Below are 21,399 nucleotides of genomic sequence, written 5' to 3'. Positions count from 1 at the left end.
GATGGAGCAGGGTCGGGTGGGCGCGCGTGTCCCCACCCCAGTGGGTGCACAACCGACTTTCGGCAGGGTAGGACGGAGGGGTGAGTGCAGTCAACACAAACACTCAATCATCCTTCCTTTCTTTCTTCTGTGCCTCTTTTGTTAACTGCAGGAAACAGCTGAAAGACCTTGAGTTTCCCATTGTAGCATGTATGGGAACAGAGCTGCAGTGATCAGAACATACCCCCCGCTGCTCCTGGGGAAAAAGGGAGAGCAGAATCCTTTCTAAAAAGGGTTTACGATTAGAAGAGTGTTCTGTCACTCTGGCGCGCAGTAATCCACTGCGCCACCAAGTCCCTTCAGAGAGATGTCGAAAACTTAAATGACTGAAAGCAAAAGAGCCCTGGCTCAGGTTCCCAGGCAGCCAGACATCCTAATTATCTTTAGATCCACTCCCACATGGAGGGGAGAGAGCATACAAGAGTGAAAAAAAAAAAAAAAGGGGAAAAGAAAAGAAAAAGAAAGAGGAAAAAAAAGACTGTCACATTGCTTTTTTCTTTTTTTAAAAGCTCGTCTCCGCTCACTGCTTTTCCAGCTGTGACACCTCTCACGGTAGTTAATTAGAATCATGTCACCACGTTAATGTGCTCTGACTGGACTCTGACAGACGCGTGTCCTCTAACCGGCCACCCCTTCCTCCCCACCCCTCCTCAGGATGCACGGCCCGTACTTGTGACAGCACCCCTTGTCCCCTGCCTGCTGCCCTGTCCCCGCGTTCCGGGGTGCCCGGAGTGGCTGGTCGGTCCCTGCACCCTCCTCCCTGGGTGCCGGGACACGCTGCCTGGCCGCGACACCCGGCACGCAGCCATTCCACCTGTTCTGGATCCGCCTGACCTTTACAAGTGCTAATTCAAAATGACACTGCTCATTTGATGACATTTCTGTTCATTTTTACTTAAGTCTCTTTTAATTATTTAACTTGGAGACTTTCCCCTTCTGCCTTGGGCTGGGTCCGCTGTGTGCGGGGCAATGGCCCCGAGGCAGCCCTGTGCTCTGCTCTTGCTCTTGGCATCCCTTGGCAAAAAGACAGTGCGGTGCAAATGGCACTGTCCCCAGGCACAGCACCAGCTGGGTGCCACCGCTGCTGAGAAACGAAGAGCCAAAGAAGAACGGGGTGTGCCAGCTCTGGGTGAGTGCAGGGTCCCTCTCCAAGGCTTCTCCCGTTCCCTGGGAGGGCTGGGGAGGGTGAGACTGGCTCTGCCAGTCAGGGCCACTTGGGATCAGATAAAAAGTGGTCAAAAAAACGAAAGGGAGTTTCACAGAACGCTGTCACTGTCCCCTTGTTACCCCTTCCCCACTGCAGAGGAGGCAGGGGGACACCAAGGGTGACCACGGATCACACAGGTGCTGGGGGCTGCAGGCTTCCCTGCACCCCTGGGACAGCCAGCGAAACGAAAAAGGGGAAAGGGAAAACAGGCAAGAATGAGAGGAGGCTGAAATAAAGCCAGCAAGCTGCCAGAACCACAGGCTTCCAGGACCACAAGTTCCCTGCACTTTATAGGGCAAGGCGAAGCCTCATCAGCCCCTGCTGAGCTCCCGGGGGGAGAGCTGTGCTGACAGCCAAAGGCGCCTGTGACGGCGGGTGGCCTGTCCCCTGCCACCACGCTCGGCGAGCGCGGCCCTCGCCGCCCTCTCCTCAATGTCAGCGCGGAGAGCAGCCCGGGACCGAGCAGGCAGAGCGGTGCGGGGAGGGGACGGCTCCGGCGGGCAGGAGTCACCCCCGGCAGGCGCTGGCCCGGCTCCCCGCCGCGGTGGCAGCTCGCGGTAGTTAATTAGAATCGTGTCACTAAGTAAATGCGCTCTGACTGGACTCTGACAGCCGCTCACCTATGACACTGGGGGCCACGAGACAATCCACATCAAACTACTGCAGTGTGACCCTTTTAACACAAAGAGTAAACTCACTGCACATCGAGTTGAAGCTCATTAAAACTGTCTACTCTGCGAGCATCCCATTAACCTCGCTGTTAAAAAACACGCAATTCCTCTTCTTCTTTCCGAGGCCTAATTAATGCTCTGGATCAGGAACAATATCACATCCTAACCTTCCAAGATTTCCAATCAGTAAATGAAAAGCGGGAGATGGGGCTGGGAAGGCAGGGTGGCTTGCGGGGCTGCTCACCGCATGGGCCGCTGACCTGCCCATAGGGCTGGTCCATGGGGGAGCACAGCACAGGGACCACGGGCATGGGGGTGACGGTGAACCCGCGTTAGGAGGCTCACGGGATTACACCAGCTGGGGTAAAACAGCCCAGCAAGGGCATCGTGTTGAGACGGGCACTAATACAGGACCAGATCTGCTGGTCGCCTGGGATGGGTGCTGCGGGTTCGTTAGCAAGAGGCACAGCAGCCTGGCTGCCCTCTTCCCCCGAAACAGAAACAAACAAACAAACAAGGCATTGAGAACAAAACTGAAAAGCATAATAATCTGCGTGCTAAAGTCTAAACTTTAAAGAATCAATTAAATTCAATTAGATTAAAAAAAGACCAGTAGCAAGGGGTAACATGATGTTTTCAAGACAGTGAATGCACTGGAGGTGGAAGGAGAGATGACAAACCACAAACTAACTTTCCCAGCAGCAGCTACTTCTGCAGATTTGGAACCTTCTTCCTTTTTTCAGTGTATTTTCAGTTCTATAACTGGCTCGTTCAGAGCTGAGAAACAAAAAAGGACTAAAAACCAGAAGGTGTGCCTTTTATCTTTTCCTTAATCAGGGAAACAAACAAACCAACAAACTACCCTGGGAGAGCATGAGATGTGCTAATTCTAAAACCTTGAAAGGTGGTTTCAAGAAACGCTCCTTCAACTCACCCATTGCTTCTTGCTTTGGCTTCATGCACCAGGTGTTTTCAACTAAAAGCTATTCTGAAATTTCGTTTCCCTTCTGTATTGAGTATATGCAGTGCAAACAGGATTTTACTAATAAAAACTATTCAAATTACTGCTGCGGTAGTTTAGCATGGCTTTCTGATTTTCATCCAACAGCATCACAACTCAAACAATGAGTAACAATTTCATCACCACCTCCTTAATAACAAATAGTTATCCACCTTTTTTTCTAATGTAACAAATATCTAAAAACTAAGACTAAAGGCATATTATATTACATAACGGATCAAAATAAATGTAGCAAATACAGGACATTCAGTGAATAAAAGAATAACCAGATTTAATAATTGGGTGGTGGTAGGGAAAGCTGCACTTAGTAAATAGGTACTGATCAGTAAAACTTGACCTTTTTCAGGGAAACCGATGAAAACAAAACAAAACAAGAAATGCAAAAGATAGAAAAAAATCAATTACTGGATCCAGGTGCCCTGCTGCCGCATCTAAATCACAACTAAAGCCTGGGATTTTAATCCTTCTGATTTACATCAGTTTCTGAGACTCAGTGGAGAGACCCCAATGCAAGAACACGGCTCTGCTGGCGTGGAGCCTGTGAGCACCGGGCTTTGTGCGACAGAGACAAGACCCCATTACAAGCTGCAGCTCTCTTTTGGAAAGCAGCACCTCAAACATGTATTTTAACAACTGCAACGTGCACAAGTCCGTTAGATGAGTAACTTCTTGGCAAGACTCAACTTCATTTTGTTGAGGGCCAAGAAAACGCCACACAAAAAGAAGTTCTTCACTCCAAGATCCTACAGCCCCTGCTAGAGCTGACGCACATTTAATGCATGTTTGAGGAGAGATGGAAGACGCAGAAGAAAGTCCTCTCTGGTCCTCAGAGCCACATTCAGCACAGAGGGAATCCTTAGAGCTGAAATACCAACCCAAGGAAAGGAAGGAAGGAAGGAAGGGAGGAAAGAAGGGAGGAAGGGACAAAAGAAGGGAGGGAGGGAGTGGGGAGGAAGAAAGGAAGGAAGGAAGGAAGGAAGGAAGGAAGGAAGGAAGGAAGGAAGGAAGGAAGAATGAGGTTTCTCTCCCCCTTTGCACCCATCCCATCTTCCATGGATTTCCTGTACCCTCATTCTCTGGAACAGGACTTTCCTACCTCCTTATTCTGCCTGGCACTTCTCAGCAAGCTGAAATACTGACATTTCCCCTTTTCCTTCACCTTTCCCCTCCCAAGAAAACTGCACCAGACCTGCACCTGTCCCACCCCAAGGCAGCTGTATTTCAGTGTATGCAAAGACATTTTGGTGTGTTCAATGACACGAAACACTTTTCTAAGCCCTCGACAAGACGTGCAGCTCACTTGCTCGTGAGTAGAAACCAGATGAAAGCTAGAACGCGAGCCCTGTTCGGCAGCTTGCTGCTGGGTATGACCCGCTGTATGTCACGGGGATGTGGTTTGAGACACCACTGTGCTCTGAGAAAGGTGAAGTTCCCATCCAGATTTTGGCCTCGGCCGTGCAGGGTGTCGAGTGCCCTGAACTCCCTGGATTTTGAACAAGACAAAGGAAAGGATGAAGCATGGAGCGGAACTGGTCCCAGAGCATGTCAAGTGCAGGGATTTGGAGCAGATATCTGCTGAGCCAGTGAATCAGAGAGTGATTTGAAAACAAAGCAATACACAACCAATCAGGCGAGACAGCAAAATTCCTTGCAAATTGTTTGCAAAAACAAGGGGCCATCCACTGCAATTTTTCTGTCAGATTTGAAGGGAAATATCCATGCTGCACGTCCCTGCATAAGCAAGCAGAGGTTTCACAGGACTGTGTGAAACACCCTGGAGTGCTCCCCACGCTGTCGGGATAGGGGCCGTGCGGAGGCTCTGCTGCACAGCACGGTGCTTGTGAAACCCCTGTGGCTGGTGAACGTGTTGCCTTTGGTTTGCAGACTTTTGGACATCAGCAACCCACAACGGCCATGAAAATCAGAGGCTGACCCTGGTTACACCCACCTCAGGCTCCTTTCGGCAGGGAGGGAAGGGGAGGGGAGGGCAGCACCGGGCAGGGAAAGGGGTGGCTTCTCTCAGCCCTGGAGCAAGAGTAGTCGAGAGCATGAAGAAGGAGAGTGGTGAAGACTGCTCAGGTCACAGTGTGACCATCAGCAATTGTCCCAGTCCCAGTGGCTGATCTAGGAGGGGACAAGGCTGTATAGGAACGACACCTGCTCCAGGATGAGACAGCAGAGCTGGACCGAAGGACGCCAGTCCAGCCTATCTCTGCAGTGAGAAGCCCCTCCTTGGCCCCTGGCCTGAGGACCTCTTGGGCTTTCACTAGAGCCAACGCTTGATCCATGATTAGGACCTGAAAAGCCAGCAGGCTGGGAAATGAAGAGGCCAGGAGTCCATGAGGGTGGTGCCCTGACAAAATGCCAGGCAAGGCATGTTTCCAGACACCAGCATCGCCCGGGGCCTTCTCCCAGGAGGGAGAAATGGAGAAGCATTTGGCAGAAATGAAGTAGCTAAATTCTCCTAAAGGACTGGACCGGGAAGGGATGTGAACAGCATCTCTCTGAACTCCATCAGGCAGAGACACCTGTGCATAAACAAAATGAGGGAAGACGAGGCAAAACCCAACCCTGTATCCCCCAGGAGACCCTAGGAAAGCCCCAGGTCCCCAGAGCAGAACACACACACACAACTCCTGCAGTCCCCGCTCCCTCCCCGTGATCCTCTCAACATAGCACACAAGCAAGGCAAATCTGCTCCCAGGCAAGGAAGCAAATTTTAATGCTACCTCTGTCAATAATGCAACCAGATCCATAGTTCAAAAGGAGCTTGCTAATTAAAAGCTGGTGAGCTTTAAATAATTCATCTCCTTAACTTGGATTGATTGGAGAGTTTAATGGTTAAAGTCTTGAAACGATATTAAACAGCTTCCTCAAGGCCCAGGTAGCTGGTGACTTTTCCAAGTAAATCTTACCTCCTTTCAAACTTTAATGCTCACAAGTCACCATGGATGAAGGGCTGGGAGTCAGAGGGAACACCTGACTACTGGTCTCCAAGAGATGATCCAGCGCCCCACACAGACACACGACAGGCAAGAGAGATGCAGCCCTGAGTTACAGCCCTGCCTACAGCCCAGTAAACCTGAGCTGCTGCTCCAGTTCTGTGCCCCCAGCCTTAAGCAGCAGGCAGATACATGGCCTCAGTGTCCCGGGCCAGGTCTCCATCCTTGTATCACTTTGATCCCTGGTGTGGAGGAGCTAAGCGAAACACGAAGCTCTGCCACTGTGCATGGTAGTCTCAGGTGTTTATCTTCGGGCAGGCTGAGGGACCATGAAACTCATCACACATGTGAGCAAAGGGGATGACGATCCAATTCTCCAGATGGAGCCACACATCTTCACCCTGCAGCGTATCTCCAGACAGTGTCCGAGGCCTACTTTCCAAGGGCCAATGCAGCATCCAGAGCAGCTGGAGGACTGGCCTGACAGGGAGAACATCCCACCCAGCCCAGGGACCCCTGCCCTGCACTCCAGGCACTGCACAAGCCTTGGTGCTGCCCACATCCACCCCCAGCCCGAGTGCTGCCAGAGTGACCAAAGGGAGGAGCGGTTCCGCAGCCAGAGGGATGGGCAGGTGTATTTGGCACACTGGGATGTGCCAAGAACAGAGAGCTCATCCCAAGTCCCCACCCTGCCCTGACACATCTTCGTCCCTTCCACCAGCCAGAGGCCCCGCAGCCCTTTGGCAGGCTCTTGGCTCCCCAGCCTGGACCAGCTCTCGGAGCTGAGGCATGTCCCAGCGGCCTGGAGCACAGCCGTGGGGACAGGAAAGGCGCGGGGCGGCATCACTCACCTATCCCGCTGTGAGGCCTCCCTATGTGCTGTAGGTTCAGTCCTTTGTTCATGTCTAAGAGCCCGTTCTTTGGCCAACTCCCCATGGCAAAGCTGTATGCCTGGAAGAGAGAAGCAGAGGGTCAGAGCAGTTGCACAGCCCACGCGCAGACATTTTTTGGGGGAGAACCTCGTTGCCAGCTGTGCTTGCCTAGGCCTGGCTGCTCCCAGGGCTGGCGTGGGTCTGCGTTCGCTGTGTTCAGTGTGGACGTGGGCATCGCTCTCACAGCAGTTCTGGAGTCTCCCGCACAAAGCACCCTCACCCTGGTCTGTCCCACCTGATGCTTCTCAGAGAAGAGATGACAAGGGCCTGTCCCCAAACCCTGTACAGGTGACAACCCTCATGGGGTTTGCAGGGCACCGTGCCAGATTGGCATCACCTGAGGCCACCTTCGCCATGCTGGAGCAAGCGGGGAGCTGCGAGTTCCTCCCACTTGTTCCTGGGTTGCTCCAACATCATCCCCCCATTCCTGCTTCACCAAGGATGGAGTTGGCAGCACAAGTAAAGGGAATTTGGAAAGGAGTGCCAGTGACCAGGATGGCCAGGTCAGAAGCCCCCTTGCTGTCCAACAAGCACAGTTCTCCCAGCCTTCCCTCTCCTGTCCATCCAGTTGCCTCAGGGCTCTCCATCACTGGGAGAAACCCCACTGGGAGCCAGCACTGCCCGCCCCACCGCACAGAGCCCGCAGCCTGGCCGGAGGGGGCTGCTCCATCCCTGCCGCGTCCCCGGGCAGGGCTCCCAGCAAGAGCGAGGCAGCCGGCAACCCCAGCGGCACAAAAACCCACCAGACAACGCAAACGTGAAAGCAGCCAGGCCCCCATGTCACACGCACGGCTGTAATTACAGCCTGACAGCCACGTATCTTCTTTATCTTGAGGAATTAAGCTCAGCGCCGCATTGTGAGCAGTAAGAAGGGCGCGTGGGCTTAGCGTCGCTCATGCTGGCGCTATCTCTGCTGCCGTGAGGGCCATTGTCCCCAGATGAGATCAGGTCAATCCAGCAGCCCCTATCTCCCTCCTGCAGCGGGGATCATCGCTAACCGCGGCCACGGCGCGGCAGGGCACTGCCGACTCCCTCCGCAGGCTGCAAACGCCGGGGGAGATGCTTTCTGCAGTGGGAAATGGGTTGAATAGGGTGAGGGGAGCTTAGCGGTCCCCCTGCCACCCCACCACCCCCCGCCTGTCACCAGGACCTGCTGCTGGTCCCTCTGCCCCTGCTACCTGCTGCTCTGCCCAGCGTGGGCAGGATTGGCCCCCACCACTGGCATCCCCCTGGGAGCAACGGGGCTTCGGGGAGTTAATTTATTACTGGCCTACGCAACCATTCATGCTGCTTTGTTACTCCTGCCTTAGCAAAACAGAGGGCTCCACAGATAATTAATAGACAGCATTGCTAATCCTGTTGGGAGATGATTAGCAATTAAAACTCCTAATTAAGTCTATGCATAATTCACTGAACTTACACTTTGTGTACACAACGTTTCCTTTGCCTTCAACAAACATGCTCTGGGATCTCTATGGCCATGGCTGGGACACAGGCTGGCCAGCTGCGGGGCAGGGGGGAACTGGGGAGTTGGGGTGCAGGATGGGACCCCCCCACCCACCTGCTGGGTGGCTCTGGGGGATGGCGGCAGCAGCTCTGCATGTGGCTCCCTCTCCTGGACTCCGTCCCAAAGAGCAAGCCCAGGTGCACCACAGGAAGGTCCCCAAGCTCAGCACCAGCTGATCCAGGCCTGGTGTCAACGGCAGCGGGGGGCAACCCTGGGGAAGGGGTGTCCCCGCACACTTTGAGGGAGAACGCGAAGGATGGGGAGGGAGCAGGGCTGTCCCCGCACCGGAGCAAGGCAGGGTCTGAACTTCCACATCACAGGCTGCCTTCCCAGCCCTGACACATCCCTCGGATCCCAGACAGGAGCGATGGAGGGAGCACGGGGGAGGCTGGGAGGATCCCGGGAAAGCCCCGGGGGCAGCTCTGGAAAGCTCCTGGCAGCTGGGCACCAGTGCCAACCCCGCCTGCCCCCCCAGCCCCACAGCAGCAGCAGCGGTCAGTGTGTGCCCTGGCTCTGGGATCAGTACTGGGCCCATCTCTACATCACGTTTTGCTTTCCTAACCAAGGTCATTCAGAACAGCAGCAATACCTGAGCAAACTAGCTAAGCAGCCGGGGTGGAAGCTGGCCTGACCACTGAAGGTCAAGTGTGCACTTATGCATATTCAAAGCTGCCTGCTGGATCGATCGGGTTTTAATTGTTTTTCCTGGGGTTTTGGAAGGAAGTGCCAGGGGCATTGATCAGTCCCAGACGAGGCCGCTCACACTTGGGGGCTGGCAGGGACCGTCACTTTGCTGCATGCAGCGGGAAATGCAGGCAGAGGTGATGGCAGGGCAGGGGAGAGGCCAGGCAGCCCGCACGGGAGGAGGAGCCATTGCTGGGCTGCATTGGAAAACAAAGTTTTTCAATTAAAATTGGCAATTCTGAGCCGCCTGCCGGCAGCAGCCACGCAATCAAGAGCGAGGAGCTTTGCTGTTTAATATTTAAAGACAACGTTTAATCTTTAAACAGGAAAGTTCTTCTTCTGACTGTTAAAGCGAGGCGAGAAGTGCTGGAGGCTCCCCAGTGCAGGGCTCCCCAGCCCGCCGGGGTGGCTGTGGCCCCCAGATCACCACAGCCGCTGGGAAACTGGTGCCAACGCAGCCATCAGTAAACTGGTGCCATCGCAGCCACCAGCAAACCGGTGCCATCGCAGCCGCCGGCAAACCGGTGCCATCGCAGCCACGCTTCTGCTGGCCACTCCATCACTCCAGCCCCGCACGGCTACTGGCAGTGGCATAGATCCCTGCCCCTTCAGTGCTTATCCCTACAGCAAACCGTGACAAAGTCTGAGATGCCACTGTTTTGCTCACAAGCTGATGGATTTAAAAAAATGCCATAAAAGCCTTTTTGCCAGGAATCATGTTGATTTGTCCCTCCCTCTGCTTCAGTCGTGGTGTTGCAGGGACCGGGTTGCTCCCATCTAGGTCAGACACCAAAGCAGGGCCAGGACCCCTGGCATTTTATCTGCCTCTTAATTGATAAAAAACGCAGGCATCTTTTTAAAAAGCTATTTTAGAATGGTTTTGGTCAAAATTCTGATTTAGAAACAAACTCAATGCCTCTGATCTGCTAAAAAAAAAAAACTCAAACGAAGTTTGCAGAATAATTTTGAAGCAGCTTGAACACAATTATATCCATTCAAACCAGCTCTTAGAAAGGTCTCCCTTTTCTCCTGATTTTGTTTGTAATTCTATGAAGGCTACATTTACCTCCCTGCCAATGCTGCTCTGAAGTCAGATGATTATTAATTATATTTATTTACTTATACAATCCCATAGGCATACGCAGCAGTTCACAGGCAAATACTGCCCTGGGTCCCTGATGCAGGGATCTCGAATCAAAGGTAAGCAGAGGCTCCCGTGATAAATGCGAGCTAATGGCAGCAGATTGGGAACACACTGTGTTTCCATGCACAGAGCCAGCACCACAGATAATCCACACTCTTGTTAAAGGTGCCAGTATGAGGGGTCGGTCCTTAGGTAACCTGTACTTCACATAACCTGCAGAAAATGCAAAAAATAGAAGCGGGGAGCTACTAGGTGATAAGACAGTGTCCAGCAGCTTGGGGCAGGGAGATGCTGCGTGCGCAGAATTACAGCATTCGGGGCTGGCTTTATGATAGAGCAAAGAGTCTGAGATCATTCTCCTGTTGCACCGGGTCACAAATTTCCTGGTGGCCACGATGCATCTGTCTCAGTTTGTGAAGAGCCTTGAAACAAGAGCTCCATGGACCACTTTTAGGAGCACTGGGGCTCAAAGACGGTCCTCTCGGCTGAGACAGGAGCATACGGAGGGCACACCAGCGAGGCTGGGCAGGGCCATGGTGCTGTGTGCAGGGCAAGAAGGCGGGTAGCACCGAGTTTGCCCCATCTGCCCTTGCTGCAATCCCAGTGCAAACCAGCCCCTGCCCGGCAAAGGGGCCGGAGAGCTGGTAGTGCCAACACAGCCGGGTCCTGATGCTCTGCTCCCTGGAGCTCGTTTGGGCTACATACCGCGGTTTATCAGCAGCACAGCTGCAGAGAAGATGTTCCAGGGGGTCAGAAAATTCCCAGAACTAGAACTTGTCAAGCTGATGTATTGATCTAAGTGGACTGAATAATGCTTCATCATTTATTTATGGGGAAGTGCCCGGCACACTTCACAAAAAACAGTGTTTGGCAGTCACATTAAGGCAAGATTTAACATCCCCCATCATGTAAACAGGGCACCTGCACAGAGGCCAGGACACTCACTCCCACGGGGAGCCCCACAAATCCCTCCCACACGCACAGGGAGGGATGGGGCTGGTCCTCACCGAGCTGCTGGAGCTCTGCTAGGACAAGGTGACAACAACAACAGCGCCAGCCCCATCCTTCCCGAACATGCCGATGCTGTGACCTGCTCGGCTGGTCCCCAGCCCCTCTGCCCTCCACCAAAGCCGCTGGCGTTGCACCATAAGCAGGGCTCAGCACTCTGCAACAGCACACGCGTGTCCACAAACCACGGCAGCAAGAACTGCCAGGACCGGCACAGAGCCTCCCCCTGCCCTGCCCAGCCCGGCAACACTGTCGTTTTTCATGTCCCATCACGAGGTTTTAAATGTTTCACCTGCTAATTGTAATTTTAATATTAATACGGACACTTTCAGGCAAGGAAAAAATACTTCCTTTTTGAAAAAATCCTTCCAGGAGCAAAGGGGCTCAGTGGTTTGAGAAGATGCTGAAGAGTGGGTACTAAGGAATTAAAACAAATGGTGTTTTTTTCCTGAAAGTTTTCATTAAGAATTTAAAAAAAACATGCCTGAGAAAAACATGTTTTAAAACGGATAGAAAGAGATCCAAGGGATCTCCCCGCCTGCCCTTGGCTTTGGCAAGCGGGCTGTTCTCCCCCAGGCTCAGGCTGGGCATGGGAGCTGCCCATCGGAGCCAACCCCCCTGGCATTTCTGCAATGGAAAAATTACTGCGACAGCAAAGGCATCTTTCTCCTCCGGTCATACCAGCTGTGCACCACGTCCACCCAAAATAAGTGCTTCCCTCTAACGCCCCTCATCCTGTTGCTGCCATGATGGGGTGTCAATGTTTTGTATTATTTTGTATGGTGGGAAGTAAAAAAAAAAGAGGTCATGCCTACCAGCAATTTTAAACACAGCTTAAAATGTTTTCAGTGCCACACTGTAAGGTTTTGGGGCTGTGGGTGCCTTTGAGGCCAGTCCCACATGGCACCCAGGACACCGAGGACTCCAGCGTGGTCCCTTGACATCCTGTTTTAATTGCACATCACCTGAATCCCACCTCGAGGATGGCATGTGGAATGTTTCTTGCCGGGATTTCTCGCCATGCAGACTTTCTGGCACAACACAAGGCAAATCTAATGGCAAGCAAGGCTCGACCCCACCACCAAACCATTTAGCAGCGAGGCTGCTGGATCGGGGCTGAATGCAATTAAAGAAGAGGCAGGTAATGAATAAGCGGCTTGCCAAGCCCTGGCTGGCAGCGGTGGGGCTGCAGGGGAGGGATGGAGGAGGAAAGCTGGTCCAGCAGGACGGAGACACGGAGCCCAGGACGGCTCAGCGCCGGCGGTGCTGGATCCTGCCACCCCGCAGGCTGGCGGGAGGCAGGAGCTAAACCCAGGTGTAACGTGTCCCTTTTAAGCAGTTTAGTCAGAAGTGCTGCCGCATTCACGGCTTTTCAAGTATTTTTAAATCACTTACAAAGGCAGGATTAAACGATCAGGAATTCCATTTAATAGGACAAATAAAGAAATAACAATCTACTCCATCAGCCCTGCAAAAGGCAGGTTTGATTTAAGAAAAAAAATTAAAAAATAAGTATAAAAGAGGGAGAGAGAAAAGGAAAGGAGTGGGGAAAAAAAAGGGATAATGTGTGTTTACTCAAGCAAAGAAAAAAATATTTAAGTGATGTAGGGGAGAAGATTGCGGTAACTAGTGAAGAATAACATCGTCTGCTTTGCTGTCAAATCACACAAGAATTTCAGTAATAGATTCTCATTCTGACACTCAATTCAATTCGAAGGTGATCCTGCTTTATCCCAACACATCAAATATTAAACACTCGTATTAGCCAGGGTGCCGTCGCCTTTCCCGGCTTAGACGCGGCAGGAAGCTTTTCCCCCCTACTTTCTCTCACTTGCCATAATATTCTCAATGTTATCTAAACATGCCTTCATACACTGGGGTTCCTTATCAATCCCATTTGGGGAGGGAGGGGGGGGTGTACTTAAAACGGTATTAGTTTGGGGGGCTTTTATTATTATTATTTCCAAAGCTTTTCAATTTTGTGTGGAAAAAGCTTAGAAAAAAAAAGGCGGAGGGAGGGGAGGCGGCGAGAGAGGGAGCGCAGGAGCGAGAGAAAGTCTAAGAAAGGGAAAAGCAGCCAGCAGCTCTTGTTTGACTGATGCCTTTCAACAAGGGCAGTCTAGCTTGTCAAAGCCTGGGCTCGAGATGAATTGGCATATCTATTCAGCCTGCCTCTGGATGTCATGCAATACAGTTTCATATTCCCAGATAAGGCATGATAAGCAATTGCTGCCCTGACACCAACTCCATCCATCCCTGCCTTTCTGTCCACACGTATTACAGATCTCTGCTGCGCCGCTAATAAGAAGCATTTAATTTCTACAAACACAGTGGCAAGAGGGGCCCTCCAGACTGACCAGACACAGCATTAACACTGTTCACTTTTAATTACTTTTTATCGGTGCACCGAGCTCCCCAAACACTCCTGAGTGGCACCAAGTGCACAAAAACTTCAGCCTAACGTGGCACCCACCAAAGCCTCGGTTTAAACAATCTGTGCTATTAATTAAGGGGTGGAGGTGACAAGAGTAGAGGGTGTTTGTCCTCTGCCAAGCAAATCAGCAGTGCCACCAAGCAGGAGGTGGTTTGGCTGGGATTTGGACATGGGAGGATGCAGGAGAAGATGTGAGCGATGCTCTTTCCCAGAGACCGTCCCTCTCTGGAGCACAAATCCCACAAGAGCTGCTGGGGGAAGAAAGGGGCTGACACATCGAATGTGGGGACACTACGAATGGGTCTGCCCCACTCAGGTGGAAAGAAGTGCTGCCCTCGGAAATTCCTGCCATTGCCAGCACCCTGAAGTCGGAGGACGGGATCTGGATGCAATCCTGCCACATTACCAAAAAGGTGCTGAGACCCTGCCTGGTGCTCTGCCCTCTTCATGCAATGCCATGTGAAGGTTCTTCAGAGTACCAAGCCACCTTCTCACACGTCCTGGACAAGCAGGGAGCCCTCAGCACATGAGCCACCTTCCCAGCCCCAGCTGGCTTTGCCAAGCTGCCTTTGCCCAGCCAGTGTCCACCTCGGCCCATCTGTAAAGCTGGTTGTTAAAACACCCACAAGCAGTAAATTAAACACACAAAAATGTGAATGGTCTGGTTTTGGAAAGGTAAGATGTGGAGGACACAGCATAACTGTATGTGCTTTCTCCTTATTAAAAAAAGCAGCCCATGCCATCAGAGCTCTGTCCATAGGAGTACTGCAAAAGGGAAACTGAGGCACGCAGTGATCTCAAGCCTGGCCCTTCTTCCCACCCAAACACGTCTGAGCAGCCCCAGCCTGCCCAGGTCCCAGCAATAACCCCACTCAGCCATAGCCGTGCAAATGTGCTGTAAAAACTCCTCTTAACTTCAGGAAGGGCAGGATGGACCCTGCAGCCACCAAGAGCCCTTCTCTGGGGTGCATTTGGACACTGTGACCCCGCTGGGCAGCGGGGAGGTGGCCCGGCCACTGGGGAGGGTTCACACGAGCCCTGGCTTAGGCTGCAACAGGAACACGCCAGTGTGTCTGGCTCTGGAGTGTCAAAGTGCCAAGCGGTTTAGGCTTCACATTTCCCTGTGTTTGAACAAGAACAGTCTCTGCCTTGCTCCCAGGCTAGGGATTATCCTGGATAAAATGTTCTCGACTGCTGTGTGCTCTGCGGCTGGCGGTACACTGGGTTAATGCTGTGGAGACCTGGGTCCAAGCCCTGGGTTTGGTCACAAGCAGAACAAAGCTACAGGTCTGGGCCCCTGGAGGGCTGAGAAATAGAGCTGGAGCGTGCACAGGGCAGCGCTGGCCCGGGAGAGGGGACAAGCAGAGCCATAAAGTGCATAAAGCAGCTCAAAGATGGGGGCTGCTGGCAGGATTGGGGGTCTGGGTTTGGGGTCAGGCAGACGAGCAGAGCACTGCAGGGGTGGGAGCAAAGACAAGAGGCTGGAGGACACATGCCCAGTGCCTTTCCCAGTCTGGGACAAGTGGCCCTGCCCTCGCCTCAGCTGCAGGTCACATCTGTTTGAACAGGGCTGCCTTCTCATCGTGTCCTGGCATTTCTGGCTGCATCACGGGGCAACCGAGACCCAGGCTGGGTTACGGTGATGTCTGCAAGCAGTTCCCAACACAGAGGTACACAAGCTGCTCCTGATTAGTGCCTCAAAGGCAGACACACACAGAGACATGGCAGACAGCTACCAGGGAGTACCTGCATGTGACTGACTTACCCGTCCAGCCCTGGGAAGGATGGGCTTATGTCCTGTGGTGCTGTCCCCCAGGGACAGACCCTGCGGGGCCAAGTGAAGCAGGATTTCCCCAGCACAGCACCATGGCGGGCAGAGCGGGACAGTTGGGTATGACACCAAGGAAAACCCACAATCATACTTCACGGATGATTAACTGCAACCACGGTTGCCTTGCCACACAGACAAGAATGGACCAGTTCAATTTTGGCTGCTCCCGTGGAAACTGGAGGTTCAGGGGGAAGAGGAAGATGCTTCCAACCATGCTGGAAAACAGGCAAATGTTGGCACCACCCCAAAATCAGACCTACCATCAGCGCTTGGATACATGAGGACAGAAAACAGCACGATGGCCCCAGCAGATGTGCTGCAGAGCTGAGTCACTGAGGTTGCAGTGAGGTGGGTGCATCTCCCCCTCCTTGGGTTTAGCTGGAGATTAACAACCACCAAAGAGAGCTGTGGCTTTGCTGTGTTACACCACAAACTGGTAACGGTATCCACTGATCACCACCTTCTTCTCTTTCCAGGGCCACGAACAACGGCTGCGATGCTCAGATGCGTCCCACAGTCCCCCGAACCCACACTCCTTTAATCCAACCCCATGCCTTTCCCAAGCAAAAACCAGCGCTGGGCTCACTGTCAAAACCTTCAAGCCCTTCGGAAGGGGGTATTTTCCCCCCTCGATTTCTATTTTTACACACGCACACGTTTGCCGCTCCCTCGCTCGCTGTTTAATTTCCGTGTGAGAGGGAAGCAGGTGCCCGTGCTCCCGTGAGCTCTCCCTTCTCTAGGTTTTTTTTCCCTTCTTGGATCCTGCCCCATTAGTTTAGTGCCCAGCCATCTGCGACGTCTCCTGTAATGCTGTCCCCCTTGTGTACCAGGGAGCTTTTCCATTAGCGCCTTTAATATTCTGACACCTTAGCACAGGCTGCTATTACATTCAAACACTGATCGCCCTGTGAAATTACATCGCAGGGCTTGCTAAAATGGAATTGTGTATAATCAGGCTCCTCCATGCACTGTCAGTCCCATCACAAATACAACGTAAAGCAGGCTTATGGATGGGCTTAGCAGCTGCTACAAGTGTATTTTTTTTTAATAGATGAAGTATCCCTTATTTAAAGCATTTCCTTAAGTAAAAAAAAAAGCCAACAGTGAAAGACAAATCAACAGCTGCTACACTATGTTAACCATACCGCCGGTTTCTTAAAAACATGTTATTTACTAAGGTAGCTATCTGTTTATCTATAACTATATCAAACAGAGAAAGAGGATGAGATAAAGATAGTTAAACAGACAGCCGAGGAGATATCTGCCACTGGGAAATAATAGCTAAATAAAAAGTACCATTATTTACTCCAGAGAGGGGAGGAGGGAGAGCCGGCGCTTTGCTCCCCCGGCCAGCCTGCCCGCGCCCCAGCTCCAGCCCACCGATAAATCTGGGGGAAAACCAGCTCAGGACCCAAGTACCGCATCTCTGCATGGAGGCTGCGAGGGGGGGAAAGCGAGAGAGGGCAGGGGAGCCACGCTGGGAGCGGCTAAAATTAAGGCAAAATTGGCCATAGCAGAGGGTCAGGGTGTGTTCCGCAGGGGAGGCTTGTTTCTGCGTGGCTGGCACACACAGGACCAACTCCCTGGCTGGTTTGTTTTAATGCCAGCTAAGGAAGTGATGGATTAGGACAACGGTATTTCAGGGGGATGCAGGAAGCAGCAGGGACACAGAGGATGTGGCAGAGAAACGAGCTCCCGAGCTTCTGGGCTTGGAGTTCAAAATGCTGCCTCTTACCATGCCCTAAAGGTTATTCTGTCTGTCTGCTGTGAGATGCGACGGCACGTTGCCTGAAGGGAGATTTCCAGAGGCGCTGTGACCCTTCCGCTATCTCCTCCGAGAAGCCTCTGCAGGAATGATGAGATTGTAGCTCATTTCCACACACCTTGAAAGAGCCGGGTGGATCAAACGTGCTGGAAGCAGCAGCAGCAAATCCCCGGGACTCATCCTCCACCCCTGTCAGGGAACGTGCTCTCGCTGTAGCTGGCTGGAAAACCACATCCACCCCACCAAAAACATCAATGCTCTGACATTGCCTTTCATCCTAAACCAGGATGGAACAGCCAAAATATTGTCTTGTTTCACTGTGTGGGAGCAGTTCTGCTTGGGAAGCACAAAGTAAAACCCAGTGACAGGGCTGCTGCCCTTTGGAAAGGAGCAATCCATTCCTGTGTGAAACACTGATGTGACATTTTGACTTCAGTTTTTCCAGTGCAAAACAAAGCCATTTGTCCAGAGCAGACACACCGTTCCTTTGCACCACACACGGCAGGTCTCAGCACACGGTGCTCTGGACATTTTTGGAATGGGTAAGTTTGGTGACAGTTCGGCTGCTGTGCACAAACACACCAGAAAGGGGGAGCATGGGACCATGGAGGGCAGAGACCCACAGACAGGTTATAAAGAGAAAAGTGTAGGGAAGGTGCTGTACGACCACATGCCTGTTCACATTGCAAGTGCAAGACAAGGCAATTCGACCCTCTGGTTTTCACTGCTTGGTGTTGTCAAGGTTAGGAGCTTGCAAGGCGGCAGCAAGGGAGGGGTGCTGGGCAACCAGCAGCTTCACATCTCGGTTTCACAATCTGTTCCTAAAACTCAGGTCCTGAGGGATGGGAAAGAAATCAAAAGAATGATCCTCTAGGACCATCTCAACACTTCTATGCACTTGACTGCATGTCTTACCAGATAGATCTCTGCTCACATCATACAACTTCTTCCACACTCTCATGTCCACCATGCCTTCCCAGGACAGCCACATAACCTTCTCCAAAACTCACCTCTGGCACGTTGCAGAGAAACTGGCCCATATAGGACAGACCAGAGGGGCATGGATACATATGCCCCGCTCCCTCTTACCTCCTCCTCCCAGACAGCAGATTCTCAGGAGAAAAACTCAGTATTTCATATTTGGCACAGCACCAACCCAGTGGAGCTGTGAGGGCCTCTGAGTGTTACTGCTCTGCAAGAATCAAATAAAACGGTTTCTCAGCACTCCCAGAAGATGCAAAGCCGCTCAGTGGAGAGGCAGCTGGAAGAGCAAGAGAAAGGCAAGAGAATACAATGTACGAGGCATCAGGGAAAAGATCAATAAAGATTAGGAGGGCAGCAGCCATGTCCCTTGCCCGCATCGGAGGCTCTCATGGCTGCAGTGAGGGAACACCGAGGAAAGTTAACAAGGAGCTGCTGCGCCGGTGCCTGGGGATGATACCTGTCTAATCAAAGGGAGAGTTTACACTGGATCATCTAAGCAGCAGATCTTCCTCATGATTGTTGACTCAGGTCAGGGTTAAGACTGAGGAGGTTAAAGCTCTAAGAGCTCTGATGGATGCAAACACCAGGCAAGCAGGCGATGCACGTGTGCCAGCCAGCGCAGCGTGCCAGGGCAGCAGGCAGCTAAACTGAGGCTCCCTAATTTCGATGGAAGAGCAAACAGAAGGAGATGGTCCAAGGGGCCAGGCAGCACCTCATGAAAGAATGGATTTGGAGAGAGGTCAGGAAAGCAGAGAATATGGGGACCTGAGAGGAGGACATGGGAAGGTCCTGAGGAGAGGTCATTGAAGGAGGTGTGAGGCATGAACTGCAGCAGCTATGGCCAGGCAGGAGCTGGGTGCAGAACTGGCTACCTGGAATGGGAAGAGGGGACCAGCACTGTGTTATGGCGCTGAGACGGTCACAGGAGATCATGACATGGATGACAGAAAATTAAGGACCTCAACTCATGTCTCCCAGAGCAGTGAAAGGTACCTCCATGGCTCTTTGGTGCCACCAGGCTTACTGACCACCAGCCAGGCTGGGCTCCTGCAAAGACACAGGCAGCGACCACCCTCTCAGCCAGGATCTCCTTACCGGGCAAGCTGGGACACTCCGGCTATGGCTTTTAGCTGTGCCTGCAGTTCTGCCTGTAGCAAGGCACTGGGGAGGGCTGTGACACCCGGCCAGACAGGTGCCTTTGGGCCCCACTCCCTGTAGAAGGAGCTGTCATTGTCCCAGCTCTGGCTACAGCTGATGGAAACAAGAAAAGCAAGTGAGAAGAAAAGTCCCCCTGTGGGGAGCCGGTCTGCAGCACAGGGCTGAGATGTGACAAGGAGGTTCAGGGGCTGTGTAGAAAGTGCTTGGCCCTGGACTGCCTGGCTTTTCTGGCCACAGAGCCGTACCAGGCAGCCCCACTGCCACCTCCTGCCAACGCGCCAGCAAAGAGCGAGCGGCTGGTGTGGAGCAACGTGTCCCAATGAGCTCTCCATTGATCTAATTAGATCTCCACGGGGAAGACTGAAGCTGGAGAAACAACAGGACTGCCTCGTTGACCAGACACTCAACCTTTCCTGCCTGCAGCATTTTATTTTTCAGATTTTTAACTTGCAGTACCTTTTTTGTCTGGCTGAGCAACACCTGCCCTGCTTTGAGTGCCACCGCAGCTCCTCACCACCAAAGAACAATTATGTCTGCACACAAACAGGCGTTCAGCAACCGCGCACCGCATCCGAGCTCTCTGCTCCTGTGCTGGGGAACAGCTGCTGGGGTTGCAAATCAGAGGCATAAGGAGAGAGACAAGGAGCACCAGGACGCAGAGCTGATCGGGAGGACATGGCAGAGCGCACCAGGTCCCTCTCACTCCCCCCCGAGTGACAGCAAGCTGAGCGAGCGTGCCTGCCCTCCCCGCTGCCACCCCAGAGAGCTGGGAAACCGGCTTCAAACCCGCCCGCTCCTTGTAATGGGAGTCAGTCAGCGTGTGTGTTACGCTTGAGTTGATGGCTGGTGTTAAATTCAATGCCTTGAGTATTGATTTCCTTGCACATCCCGGACTTTGTTAAAGGGTTAGCCGTGAACCGAGATCAAAGGGAGGTTAACTCGTTTCTCATAAGTGGTAAAGCAGACCTCTAGCAAAACCGGGCGCCGGGCCTCCTCCACAGAGGATGCTCCGTGCATGTTGTTAGCTACCCCAGTCGCCTTGAAAGCCAGATAAAGCCACAAAGCTTCCTCAAAGAAGGGAGATAAAATGATCCCAACAACTTCCCACGGACCTCCAAGCTATTACGAGTGCACAATGGGGATGGGCAGTGTGGGCCAGTGTGCTCCTCCTCCCGGACCCGTCCTGTACCACGGGGAGCTGCTCCCTCGCTCGGCCATGGGAAAAGAGGGGAAAGGAAGTCTTTACCAGCTGCACCCCAAAGAGGCTGCCCCAAGGGGCTAGAGAGAGGAGAAGAGCCCTCCCCAGGAAGACCAGGGGAGGGAGAGGAGGACGGCACAGGGCCCTGAAGCACCGTCCAGCAGGGACATGGCACCTCCTCACCATGGCCAGGTGGAGAGGACACCTTCGCTTGAGCCAACACAGCCACATCAACCTGCATGGCACCCGCTTGCTCTGGTTTACTTCACTCCCTTCTTGGCCTTCCCTGCCCCACACAAGGTAATTTTGGCACCAAGATCAGCCGGTTTTGCCAAGGCAGTAAGAGTTAAGTGCAGAAATAACATGACACTAACAGTGTTTTAGCTTTATCTTTGTAATTTTTAAGGGATGGAGGCAGGGAAAGAGGTGTAGGAGACAATGTGGAATTGTTATCACTAGTATTAATGAATGCCCAGAGGCACCGAGCAAGAAACATCCATTTCAGATGAACATCTGTCAACAATAAGAGGTAAAATTTCAAAAGTAGCTAAGGTACTTTGGAGCCTGGATTGCACCAACTTCCCGGGAGGCTTGAGCACTCAAGTAATTTCTAACAACAGCACCCTTGGCCCCTAAGTCTTGTCACCAGCGCTATTTCTAAACCCCTCTCCTCTACCCCAGGAATTCCTGACAGCACAGTCCAGTTTTCCATCAGCCATGTTGTCCTTCACCCAGATTCAGCTGGTTTCAATGGCACTGTGCCTTTTGCTTTGGGGTGACACCATGATCAGTCCCTACCTCTCAGGAGCCACACAGCTTCAGCTGCAGAAAATGCAGCACGCTCTGCCCTCCCACCGCTAAAAAACCCAACCCA

At 52.6% G+C, this 21,399-nt stretch overlaps 1 protein-coding gene across 2 annotated transcripts in view; it reads right to left on the bottom strand.

Moving 5' to 3' along the window:
- Positions 1-21,399, bottom strand: part of ERI3 (ERI1 exoribonuclease family member 3) — a 134,968-nt gene that overhangs the window by 30,271 nt on the left and 83,298 nt on the right. The window contains exon 7 of one of the 2 annotated variants that reach the window (XM_065071619.1): positions 6,732-6,831. The exons of the other annotated variant lie outside the window; for it this stretch is intronic. Within the exon in view, the coding sequence (XP_064927691.1) occupies positions 6,732-6,831 (100 nt within the window). The remainder of the gene's footprint in view (positions 1-6,731; positions 6,832-21,399) is intronic. 2 annotated transcript variants of the gene reach the window in all.

This window comes from Columba livia, chromosome 8 (genome assembly GCF_036013475.1).
Source record: "Columba livia isolate bColLiv1 breed racing homer chromosome 8, bColLiv1.pat.W.v2, whole genome shotgun sequence".
Taxonomy (NCBI): Eukaryota; Metazoa; Chordata; class Aves; order Columbiformes; family Columbidae; genus Columba; species Columba livia.
Note: the sequence above shows the minus strand (reverse complement) of the source record. Positions and strands in the feature narration are given on the sequence as shown.